This window comes from Prionailurus viverrinus, chromosome X, assembly GCF_022837055.1.
Source record: "Prionailurus viverrinus isolate Anna chromosome X, UM_Priviv_1.0, whole genome shotgun sequence".
NCBI classification, from domain to species: domain Eukaryota; kingdom Metazoa; phylum Chordata; class Mammalia; order Carnivora; family Felidae; genus Prionailurus; species Prionailurus viverrinus.
This window is the reverse complement of record NC_062579.1, coordinates 15,049,095-15,062,475: the sequence shown is the minus strand read 5'-3', so window position 1 is coordinate 15,062,475 and position 13,381 is coordinate 15,049,095. Positions and strand designations below refer to the sequence as shown.

Genomic DNA, 13,381 nt, shown 5'->3' with positions numbered 1-13,381 from the left:
TGCTGCAAGTCAAAAATCTCACAAATGAATTTCAACATGTTCATCGGCCCATCTCATTCCTGTCACCTCTCCCCAAGACATGTTCGTGCCTTCCTCCCAACCAAGCCCAGTTACATGGATCCTGTCTTTTCCTAGGAACTTCATTCACAGCACCTCCCAATCTCAAGTTCCCCTCTACATCTACCTTTCCCAGTTCGACCAAGAGTAAGCGTCTTCAAGATCAGCTAACAAGCAAGGTCTTTCAAACCATACGTATTGTGTACTTGGAATGAAGATTCTACTTTGTGTATTACTGTCTTCAATCATTTGCATTGCTTGTAAGTATTTTTAACTACACCACACCAAAAGCTGTACCATCTCTAGCTGGGTGCCAACCTTTAACTCTCTGCTTTTGTAATAGGCACATGACAGCTCTTAATAATCTCATCTATAAAATATTTATTCCATGGCATAGGTAACTGCATAAAGCCCAAATTGTAATCAGCTCAAGGTATGGCATTGACACAAATCTCTGGTTTCATCTAATATCCTTATAAACATATGAACTGTTGGTAATGTGCTCATTACCTGGGGATTCAAGACAGTAGACTGTTCAGAGATTTGGGTATGAATGGACCTATGGGGTTACATTAATAGCCAACTCTGCTTTAAACACCTAGAATTAGGATGCATCAAAAGGCTGAAGTTCAGTGAAACTCTACTTTCTCGAGGCCTGCCCAGCAACGTTTACCCAGACAGGGGTTCTTAATCATTTTTGTGCCATACATCTCCTGGGCAGACTCTTAAAACCTAAAGACCATTCACAAAATAATGTTTCTGAGTGCCTAAGAAACACAGGTTTCCAACAGAAACCAGTTATTCTGCAACACGGTTAACAAAACATTTGATTTACTATTTGACATCACAATATATGTGCTACTTCATTAACTCATTTAATAGTAAGATCTAGCATTGGGTCTAAGAACCACTATGACTGTGAAGTGGTGATGTATGTAGATAATATTCCAAGATACTTGCAACATCTATATTAATACAGAAAAATAAAGATTTCCATTGGGAACAGTATCACACCCAATAACACACAGTTCATAATTAAAGAAAATGCTGAAGTTCCATTAGAGGTTACTGAAAATAAAGCTGCATTTTTTCCCCTTCAAGTCCTTGGAAATCTTTTGACAGCCTTCTGTCATAAAGAATCCCCTAGGGAGAAGGCACCTTGGTGGCTCAGTCAGTTAAGCCTCTGACTTCCCAGCTCAGGTCACGATCTTGGAGTTTGTGGGTTCGACCACTGTGTCACGCTCTGTGCAGACAGCTCAGAGCTTGGAGTCTGCTTCAGATTCTGTGTCTCCCTCTCTCTCTCTGCCCCTCTCACACTCACACTCTGTCTCTTTCTCTCTCTCAAAAATAAGCATACATTAAAAAAAAAAAAAAAAAGAATCCCCTAAGGAGGGGGGGAAGAAAAAAGAAAGGCAAAGTGGTGTAAACGACAAAAAGTGGCATCTGAAGAGGATCTAGAACAGCCTAACATGACACTTTTCCTCATTTTCGCCCCTTTTCTCTTTCTTTTCCTGCAAGTGGGATTTACAGCTCCCATTTCCCCAATCAATGTGTTGACGAACCAAATAGATTATCGAGACCTTCCAGGTCTGAGGTCATGACCAAGGTGTGGCAATAAAAGCTGGGAACACACACAAATGTCCTATTGTTTCCACCTCCAGGCTTGCTTCTTTTAAGATCAACTTTGTTATTTACGGGCATGTTGAGACTTCCAGAAAAAATTACATCACACTATTTTACTTTAATGATGCTGGTAAAGTTTTCTTATGAAATTTTTAATTTTTATTGGCTAGGAATCTAACATTTCTCAAGCACCTACTAAGTGCCAAGTGCTTTCAAAATGGTAATTTAATGCTCATGAAATTAACAACAGCAGATGTTATTTATTGAACTCTGTGTGGAAGACTGTTGATGCACTTCATTGAATTAATCCAACAGGATCACCAGATAAGAAACTAAGCCTCAGAGGAATGTGGTTTGCCAGCAGTCAGGGAGCCAGGAAGTGGCAGAATCCCAAATGCTTTCCAGAGCCCAACCGTAAATGACATCCCGGGAGTTTTCCTTTTCTTTACTGTAATTTACACAGAATCACACTACCAGGGAGTCTGGGAGCCTCAGGAAGGTCTCTAGCCTGTCTCAGGGTCCATTCCTCTGTCCTGCCTTCCTGATGCCTCGAACACGAATGAAGAGCAACTGACAATTACCCTTCCCCTCCACCAGGGGCAAGTTCTGTTTGGATCTCATGCCAGATCTTGTGGAACAACATGCTGCGCCTCAGGCACAGATGGAGGGGAAGAAACAAAAGAAAGCCACCCCTCCCCACTGAGTCAGCCAGCCACTCACAGAGGGCACAGTCTTTCTCTCCACTCTTTAACAAGTATTAGTGAAGACCAACTACATGCCAGGCACTGTGCTGGGTCACAGTGAAGCCCAAAATGGCACCCTAGTTAAGAAAAACAAGCAAACAAGTACACAAAGAAGGTAATTCAAATGGTTCTTAGTACCACAAAGAACACTAATAGGGTAACAGGATAGAAAGGGACTGGAGATGAGAGTAGAGAACTATTTTTAGTAAAGGTGTTCTCTGACCTTTCTCTACTGCTTAACTCTACCACTGACAGAAACTGGAATTCATTCCCAGATAGCTCACCTTTCTAATAGCCTATTCAGGGTTCTAGAACAGGACTGATAGAAACATTATCTGAGCCAGGTGCCTGACTGGCTCAGTGGGTTGAGTGTCTGACTCCTGATTTTGGCTCAGGTCATGATTCCAGGGTTGTGGGATCAATCCCTGTGTCAAGCTCTGGGCTGAGCATGGAGCCAGCTTGGGATATTCTCTCTCTCTCTCTCTCTCTCTCTCTCTCTCTCTCTCTCCCTCTCTCTCTCCCTCTGCCTCTCTCTCGCTTGCACATGCTCTCTGAAATCAAAAAATAAAGAAACATTATCTGAGCCATATATATCACTGTTAATTTCCTTGTACATTTAAAAATAAGAAAAATGAAACAAGTGAGGTCATTTAACAATATGTTTTAACCAAATAGATCTTAAAATACTATCATTTCAATATGTAATTGAGGAAATAAATCATCAATTTCTTGGTGAGATATTTTACATGTTTCTTAAATGAAGTCTTTGAAATTTGGTGTGTATTTTATATTTATACCACATCTCAATTCCAGTTAGCCATACTTCAAGTACTCAAAAGCCACATGTGGCTAGTGGCTTCCGTATTGAACAGTGCAGCTCTAGACTCTTGATTACAGTACCTGTTGAAACATTTTGTGATGTGTAGATTTTTAACTTCCATAAGGGTAGTCTTGGGGACCTTATTAATCTCTGCACTTCTGTATCCTCCTATGTCTAACACAATGGCTCTTGTTGGATAGGAATGAGGAAGTATAAATTCTCATTGCTACTGGCAAGGATCTTATGAGCAAACAGACTTACAATCACGAGACGGGGTGCCTAGATGGCTCAGTTGACTGGGCATTTGAGTCTTGATTTTGGCTCAGGTCATGATCCCAGGGTCATGGGATCAAGAACTGCATTGGGCTCCATGCTGAGCCTGGAGCCTACTTACGATTATCTCTTTCTCACTCTGCCCCTCTCCCCTGCTCAAACTTTCTAAAATTAAAAAAAAAATTAAGTTAAAAAAAGAAAGAAAGAATCATGAGACGGTGAAAATAAAAGTAGAGAGAAATAAAGAAACATGACCCTTAATGTCATGGTTCAGCTGCTGGATCAACCCTTACCTGAAATCCACATTATCACCAGACATTTGGTTACATGAACCAGAAAATTTCTCTTTTTTTAAGCCAGTTGGAGTTGGGGGTTCTATTACTTGTGACTGAAGGCAAGTGGTGCCCAAAAAAAGTAAATGCCTAATCAATAGTCTTACATTCACAGATTCATTAATACAGTCAAAATGTTGTGCATTTCAATACATTTGAAACGAGTGTATTTCCCTCAAATAAAAGAGCATAAAACTCAGGATGAATGTAATGAACCCAACTTATTTGTAATATTAATCACTATGACAGAAGAGTTACCTGAAGGCCAAAAGGGAAAAGATGAGATCTTAAAAATGAGTGCTTGGAGCAGAAAAGAGTCAAAAAGACAAGGACATGCACTGGGGGTAGAAAAGAACGCACAAGAAGAAAGCCTAAAATGCTGTCAGAACTACTGGAACACAAGCTTTTACACTTGATGGCCATTCTCATGGCCTCTGCACTTCCTTCAGCTATTTAGGAAAACATATTCTAGAGTTACATACACATTTTTCAGAGAGGCTTCAGGAAGAAATGCATTTGTATATTCAAAGTGAATGTTTACTAGCAGGAAATTGCTGAACTTTTTAAATTTGACAACTTCTTTCTCCTTCCCCACGCTATACACACCCAAGTTCAAATGGTGTACTGAGATTAGGAAAAATGCGTTACTTTTCAAGTAAAGTCATTTCATTTCACATTCTGAATGTCTTCTGTACAGGCCCAAATCTTCATACAGCACCCCTCTGTGTATGCAGGACTTATGATGACATAGGTATAATCTGGCAATTTGCTAATTCCTGTGTGGCTACATAAAAAAGAGCCACCATGGTCACAAAAATAGGAATCTTCTGTGAGTGGGCACCCCCCACCCTAAATCCCATCTATATAGCAGGTTCACTGAGATTTACTGGGGCTGAGTTTCACTGGGAATAAGCAGCCCAGCAAAAGGGCTGGTTGCTTCCTAGCACTTCCCCCACCGTATCCCCATGTTTTTTTCTAGTCTGACATCATGTGTTTCAAAGAACTTAATGTCAAAGCTCAGTTTGATACATCATATTATGTTCATGGTGGGAGGAAAATGGCACAATTCATTGTCTTCAATTGTCTGAGCTTCTTAACTATCAAATGACTTTACAGGTGCTCAAGTTTTCAGCTTTCTATTATCTTTAGAAGATGATTTGGCTAGGATCATTACAGCAAAAACACGATTGGGGGGGTATTTAATTATGAGAACCACTTGAATCTCAGGCAGCAGATATTTACAAATAAATAACCCATCTATGAATCACAATCATCTTTCTCTGCTCATTAATGCATAGACCCTACTTCATCTTATTGTTCTGCTGATGCTGTCTTGCTGGAACATAATAATATACTGCATTTCTTTACAAAATAGTGGCAAAGATTGCTATTCCATAATAGAGATGAGCTGGCTCTACCTTGAGTCATCTGTCTTCTGTTTGACACAAGTGTTCTATCTCACTTATTGCCTCATGTTTCATAAGCGCTCATTTGCAAAATTTTCATCTGCTCGTTCATAAGCAACACATTGCTGTGTCATCTTCATGGTCACATGAAGACAAATTTGGGAAGTTTTGTAGGAAGGAAATTTTGAGACATCCAAACACATGACTATATTCAGCCTTAAAAAAAAAAAAAAAAAAAAAAAAACCTGCTTCTTGGAGAGAATACGAAATAATTTTATCTTCCAAGTAGAAATCTGAGTCTTATATGCCATTTAAAGAAAAAATTCACGGAGCCAGGTTGCTGACTTCAATAGAGGGCAATTTTTCATCAGCCAGGTCTGTCAAATCCATTTTATTTCACAAATTGGACAGCCGTATCTGTGTGTTCTCTATCAGCCGTAAGAAAATGGTATTCTTTTGATTGGTGGTATTGGGTTTTATTTTTGGATGTTCTCTCTTTTTATCAAGGGTGAGCAAAATATCTAGACAGTATTCAATATTTTTGAAAGCACATGATATTTACAAATGATAAGACCAGAATAAAGCATAAAGCATTTGGAAGACATTACTTCATGAGCCTTAGAACTAGCTGTGAGACAAAAATGGAAGCAGAGAGTACAAACATTTACTGAGGACCTGCTATATGCCAGGAACTTGACTGGGATGAAGTGTAATTTATACGGGTCACCTCCTCTAGTCCTCACAAACCCTATGAAAAAGATTCTCTTATCTCCATTTGAAAGGTAAGAAAACTGAGCTAGGTGAATTATGTAATCGGCCACAGGTGACACGGAGGAGAAATGAAAAGTAACTAGGATTCAAATCCAGCTCTGCAGCTTCAATGCTCATGCTGAGGGGCTTACAGTGAGGACAAAAATCTGGAAATAATCCAAACGGAAACACCGGAATTGACTGAATCAATTACAGTATATCCGTATAAAGCAGTCATGGCAAAGGATGGTAAAGATCTCTTTTTATGGACATGAAAAGATGTTAACATGTCCAATAAAAGGAAATTATAAAAACAATCTACGATCTCTTTTCACATATACATATAACTTTGTATGTATATTTGCATTTAAAAAGTTATCGGTGGTGGGATTTTACATAGGTTCTTCTTTTCGACTAATTTTTATTTTGTTGTTCTTATTATTCAAATATAATTGGTATACAATGTTACCTTAGTTTCAGGTGTACGACATAGTGATTCAACAATTCTGTACATTACTGGGTGCTCACCATGATAAGTGTAGTCACCATACAACGTTATTACAATATTATTGACTGTATTCCCTATGCTGTGTTTTTCAATTCTGCAACTTATTTTACAACTGGAAGTTTGTACCTTTCATCTATTCTGCCTTTCCCCTCCTGCCCCTCCGCTCTGGCAACCACCCATTTATTCTCAGTATATAGGAATCTGTTTTGGGGATTTGTTCATTTGGTCTTCAGACTCCACATGTAAGTGAAATCCTATGTTATTTGTTTCTTGTTATTCACTTATAGTTGGTATACGATGAGCTTGTATTACCTGGACAGTTGGATGGATGGGTAGACAGACTGTGAGATACATAGATACATACAGTATACAAAGGGACACAGATAGGATTTAAAGATCAGAGGTTTAAAAAAGCAAGACTTGTCAGCACATCTGACATTTGAAAAGTTCCATTTAAACACTTTAATAATATGTAATCATCTGCAACATACTTGCAAAATCACAAAAATATCTATAAATCTGTTTCTACTTTTATAGGTATAGTCTCACTATTATGTATAGGTGTACAGTTAGAGACAAAGAGATAATATACATATTGACAGAATGAAAGAATAATAATAATGCTAATGTAGCAAAATGGTAACTACCAAAGAATCTGCATAAAGGGTATATGGAAGTTCTTATGCCATGCTTTCAACTTTTATCTTAGTTTGAATTACTTCAAAATTAAAAAGTGTAAAGAAGATGTATTTTATATATAAAACACATACATCTGGTACAAGATGATACTAATTTTTAAAGAGACCCTAATTGACTATTTGCACTCCTTCTTGGCACTTAAAGCAAGAGCCCCAATGGTCAATTTTTGAGTTCATTCTTTACAGTGCTTGTCACAGAGTAAGTTGGGATTTATCTGGTTGGGTCTTTAACAGAGCAGAGAAATATATGGGAAGCCTCCCATTTCGTTTCAAAAGGCCAGCACGATTTTGATAAGAGAATGTGACAAACCTAGCACACAAAAGTCGCAGAGCAATCTGAATCATAAATATAGACACAAGTGTATGAAACGAAATAGCAGCCTATTCAACTTCAGCAATGTCTTAAAAGAAAAATAATAAACCATTCATAGGTAATATTTATTACAAGATTCTAAGGTTAATTCAGTGTAAGAAAATCTAGAGAGGTTAAAGAGATACTCCATCTGATTCTCTCCATAAATAGTGAAGACACCTTTTTCTTGAACAATGCCTTCTTGCAAACTAAGAGTAACAGAACACAATAAAGAATACCTATTCAAAACAAAGAAAAATATAATTGGGGGTTGGACGGGGGAATACTGAGGGCATTAGCCACCAAACGAGGAATAAGAAAACTATACCCATTATCACTGCTATTATTCAACTCTGTTCTGGAGGCTCTAGCCAATACAGTAAAAGGAATGGGAGAGACAGAAAGTATAATTATTTCTTAAGTTTATGATTACCTACCTAAAAAATTCCAAAGAAGCCACCAAAAAGCTATTAATTAATAAGCTTATTCTAATGAGGTCCCATATGGATATATCAAAGCTTTACAACAGGCATCAGGAGTTGGCAAACTTTTTCCGTAACGGTCAGAGAGTAAATATTTTAGGGCTGCAGGTCACATGGTCATATGGTCTCTGTACCAACTATTCAATTCTGCCACTGTAGTGCAAAAACAGCCTTTGACAACACATAAGTGAATGGAGATACTGTCTCCTAATGAAATTTTATTTATAAAAATAGGCAGTGGACTGGATTTGGCCCACAGGCCATAGTTTGCTGACCTCTACTTCCTACCTCAAAAAACAAACAAACAAACATAAAACAGTTGATGGAAAGGAGTTACCATTTAAAGCAAGAAGCAAATATATAAAGACCTAGAAATAACTTTCTAAGGGCAACTTGGCTGTATGCAAAAATTAAACTGTGAATACTCTTTCAACACAAATATCCATGTGTATTCGAAATGGAATTGTTACTATAGTGTTATGTATGTTTACTATAGTGTTAAAGCACGTGACACAGTAGTATTCATAATATTAGCTAAGTTTTTATTTAATTTTTTATTTTTAAATATAACTTATTGTCAACTTGGCTAATATATGGTGTATACAATGTGCTCTTGGTTTCAGGGGTAGATTCCCGAGATTCATCGCTTACATACAATACCCAGTGCTCATCCAATAAGTGCCTCCTCAATGCCCAAAATCCATTTTCCCCTCTTCCCCGCCACCACCCCCCCCCAATCAACCCTCAGTTTGTTCTCCATATGTAAGAGTCTCTTACAGTTTGCCTCCCTCCCTCTCTGTTTGAAACCATTCTTCCCCTTTCCCCGATGGTCTTTTGTTAAGTTTCTCAAGTTCCATATATGAGTGAAAACATATGACATCTGTCTTTCTCTGACTTATTTCATTTATTAGCTAAGTTTTTTTAAATATGAAATTTATTGTCAAATTGGTTTCCATACAACACCCAGTGCTCCTCCCAACAGGTGCCCTCCTCAATACCCATCACCCACCCTCCCCTCCCTCCTACCCCCCATCAACCCTCAGTTTGTTCTCAGTTTTTAAGAGTCGCTTATGCTTTGGCTCTCTTCCACTCTAGCCTCTTTTTTTTTTTTTTCCTTCCCCTCCCCCATGGGTTTCTGTTAAGTTTCTCAGGATCCACATAAGAGTGAAAACATACGCTACCTGTCTTTCTCTGTATGGCTTATTTCACTTAGCCTCACACTCTCCAGTTCCATCCACGTTGCTACAAAGGGCCATATTTCATTCTTTCTCATTGCCACGTAGTACACCATTGTGTATATAAACCACAATTTCTTTATCCATTCGTCAGTTGATGGACATTTAGGCTCTTTCCATAATTTGGCTATTGTTGAGAGTGCTGCTATAAACACTGGGGTACAAGTGCCCCTATGCATCAGTACTCCTGTATCCCTTGGGTAGATTCCTAGCAGTGCTACTGCTGGGTCATAGGGTAGGTCTATTTTTAATTTTCTGAGGAACCTCCACACTGTTTTCCATACAACACCCAGTGCTCCTCCCAACAGGTGCCCTCCTCAATACCCATCACCCACCCTCCCCTCCCTCCTACCCCCCATCAACCCTCAGTTTGTTCTCAGTTTTTAAGAGTCTCTTATGTTTTGGCTTCCTTCCTCTCTAACCTTTTTTTTTTTTCCTTCCCCTCCCCCATGGTCTTCTGTTAAGTTTCTCAGGATCCATTAGCTAAGTTTTTAAATAGATGGGTGTGTACATGAGGTTTTGCATATATACCCACAAGTGGAAAAGAAAGAATCTGGAAAGATGTATACCCAATTACTTCATTAGTCATCATTTCTAGGGGTGGATTTATGAGCAACTTTCTTACTTTTTGCTTTTAATTTTTGTTCCTTTTTCTTTTCCCAGAAGAGCTTAGAAGTCAAATTCTTCATTTTTAAAAGAAGCAAGCTAACAAAAAACCCTTGTGCCGCTCTCAACAATTTAGTCTTATTTCTATGAATGTTCAAGGATCTCATATACAGTATCCTCCTAAAAAAGCATATCAGTACTGAATTTAATTTTTACATTAAGACATCCCCAGGAAGTGCTTTAAATTATTGTAACTGCTTCATGCCCTGAAGATAGAAATCTTCTGGCTCTAATTAACATATAAGGATCATCTACGGCAAATCTTATCTTTTTCTTATCTTTCACTGTCATTTCTGCGTGCATGATTGTATGTGTGTCTATGCACACACCTGTGCACACATCTCTCTGTCTAGGAGGAAAAGCCAAAGAAAGGAAACAGGAAATAGGCAAGAATGGTAGGTGAAGGACCAACGTAAGTTAATATTATACAGGAAAGTAAGTAAATTCATTTCTCAAGGTGTTATTTATCATTCTGTACTACAGGAACCTCACCTGTTGGGTTAGGGGATAAGTGACATTCTTGAAAATTCTCTTTTATTCTAGTTTATGAAAAGATAAAGCCCGCCTTAAAAATTTAAGTGTATATGATTTATACTTAGTTGTGAAACTTAAGCACATTTTTCCTTACTACTGACAACAGGTATCTAATTATTGTACCAATAGTGACGTGTTAAAATGTATATATAAATTGACACATTTCATTTTCATGTACTTAAAATATTGGGGAAATGGAGATTAAGTAGAAAGAAAAATGATGATTCTTATAATGTCTCAGAAATTCTAGGTCTTATATGGCATAACTCACAGTTATCAAGAGAGGAAAAAAACATACCTATCTTTGTCTTCTCAAAAACAATTACCTTATCTAGCCTTGAAATCTCCCTACTTCCATCCCAAAGTGCCTTTCTCCAATAGCTCAGAATAAAAAAAATAGATCTAATATGAAGAGAAGTACCTCTAGTAAAAGACTTTTCCAATTTTTGAAGTGTGTGTATGCATGCACACATAGCTATGTGTATGCACACATATGTGAGTATGTGTGTGTGAACCTGTTGTTGCTACAGAGGCCATGGGAGAAAAAGTCCCCCCAGAGCCAACTCAGAAGTTAATAGGAACAATATGGCCAACACAAGGTCATCCAGAGTTCTCAAAAGACAATGAGGTGTTAAGTACATCTTGTAGCCATGAAAATCCAGGACGCAAATGAGCAAGTGAAGTTTGCTCCTAACACAAGAGACAAATAAGTATATTGATATAAAATAACTTTCATTAACCATTCCTTTGCTCCCAGTCTCCATGAAATGCTATTTACCCTTCAGCAGAACTTACTATTACCAAATGCAAATGTAATGAAGCCTGTGCAAAGGCTTGTGTATGAGGTGTGGGAGGATGAAATCCTACTATTTTCCTTTCAATATTTTGTTTTTAAAAACGCTGGAAATGAATTTAGTTAAAAAGTAAGCAGGCATGCTTCAAATCCAAAACTGTGTTTTTCTTGTCAAGTACTGCTCTCTAAAAAGTACATCACCAAACCCCAGTAGAAACTTACCCTTCAACTTGAGGTCAACGTTATGTCTCAGCCAAGGGTAAACCCCATAGCTTGGCATATCTTCAGGAATTGGATTATTCTGTATCCAGCCATCACAAGCGAACCGGAAGAAATTATCACAAGGGTCCACAGAGAGATTTACCTTACTCAAGATAGCAGCAGCTATTTAAAAAGAAAATCATAGGATTAATGACAAGCACTGAACACTATGTACTATTCTCTTCCAAATTAAACAACAATTTCACATGAACCAGCTTCCAAGCCTTGGCTTTTACTTTTCCTCTCAAATGACTCCCCAAATCAACTTCACGATATGAAATTACCATAATCAGATTGAGTAGGTAAAAGCTTGGTGGTATTTATGGTTTTTGCAGCACTGCCCCTAACATCTGTGGGCCATGGGACATGAATACAAACGGAGCCTTTGGTATACTGTCTGCAAAGATGTGTGCAACATTTCCTTCCATCCCTCTCCTCTTTTTGCAGCGTGATTTTGTGACTCATTCCATCAAGTGATAGGATCTACTTCCCCTGTCAGGAATCTAGGTTGGCCTTGTGACTTACTGTGACCACCAGAATATAGCAGAGTGACTGTTTTTGAGTTTCAAAGCTAGGCCTTAAAAGGGCCTTGTACCTTCCATGTTAATTCCCTTTGAATGGAGCCCTATGACAAAGCCTCCTAAAGGAGGTGAGGCCACACAGAAACTAACCAAATCAGCAGACTGAAGCCATCAGGAACCTTCCAGGCCAGATGACCCTCCAGCTGAATACAGCTGTATGAACGAGCATAGGCAACAGCAACAGAGAAACTCCCAATGAACCCACGGAAGCATAAGAAATAGTAAATCACTCATGTTTCAGGACGCTAAGGTTTGGGGGTAGTTTGTTCCACAGTGAAGGCTAAGTGAAACAGAGGCCCACAGGTCATATCTAAATCTCTAAAAGATATATTTACAATATACCTTCATAAAGACTTGGAAAGCCAGGTATGCATTCTTGAGCCCCTGGATATACAATGTAGCTCTCAGAGGAATGAACTCCTGGAAGAGATCCCCATGGGCCCTGCAGGGAGGCTCAGGGCCGTTTAGCAGGGAATTCTGGGTTATAAAAGGATATGACTGCTGACTTGGCCCTGGATTCAGGGAGAGGCACGGCCAGAGGAAGGCAAAGTGGGGCAGTGTAAATGAGGGCAGGGCCCTTCTTGCCCAGGAAACAGGACAGAACTGAGTATTTGTGTTAACAGAAAGACACAATAGACTGATTTACCATTTCTTCCTCTTTCATAAGCCCACACACAATTACACGTGAAACATAGTCAATAAATAGGAAGTATGTGCATACTTAAATATGTATCCATGAGCTTTAAAAAAATCTTTCGTTAAAACATGAGAAGGTTCCAAAACTCCTAATACAGAACTCCAACTCTCTTCTGTCACACAGCTGCTGGCTACCACTCTAACACAAAGATATGCACTGATTTAAAACACAAAGTGGGGGCGCCTGGGTGGCGCAGTCGGTTAAGCGTCCGGCTTCAGCCAGGTCATGATCTCGCGGTCCATGAGTTCGAGCCCCGCGTCAGGCTCTGGGCTGATGGCTCAGAGCCTGGAGCCTGTTTCCAATTCTGTGTCTCCCTCTCTCTCTGCCCCTCCCCCATTCATGCTCTGTCTCTCTGTGTCCCAAAAATAAATAAACATTAAAAAAAAAAAATTTAAAAAAAAACACAAAGTGGCCAATATTTCAATGACATTGGAAAGATGACATTCTGGGTAATTTTCATACTTTAATTAATGGCAGAATATATTTATTTGAACTAATAAAACCCAATGAGTTTTCAGCTAAATAAGAAGGAATTGCCCAAAAAAAGAATAATCTGCATAAATTTATATA

At 38.6% G+C, this 13,381-nt stretch overlaps 1 protein-coding gene across 2 annotated transcripts in view; it reads right to left on the bottom strand.

Annotated features, from left to right (window-relative positions):
• Nucleotides 1–13,381, bottom strand: part of PHEX (phosphate regulating endopeptidase X-linked) — a 237,854-nt gene that overhangs the window by 212,982 nt on the left and 11,491 nt on the right. For both annotated transcript variants that reach the window (XM_047845028.1, XM_047845029.1), the window contains one exon: nt 11,495–11,656. In XM_047845028.1, the coding sequence (XP_047700984.1) occupies nt 11,495–11,656 (162 nt within the window). The remainder of the gene's footprint in view (nt 1–11,494; nt 11,657–13,381) is intronic.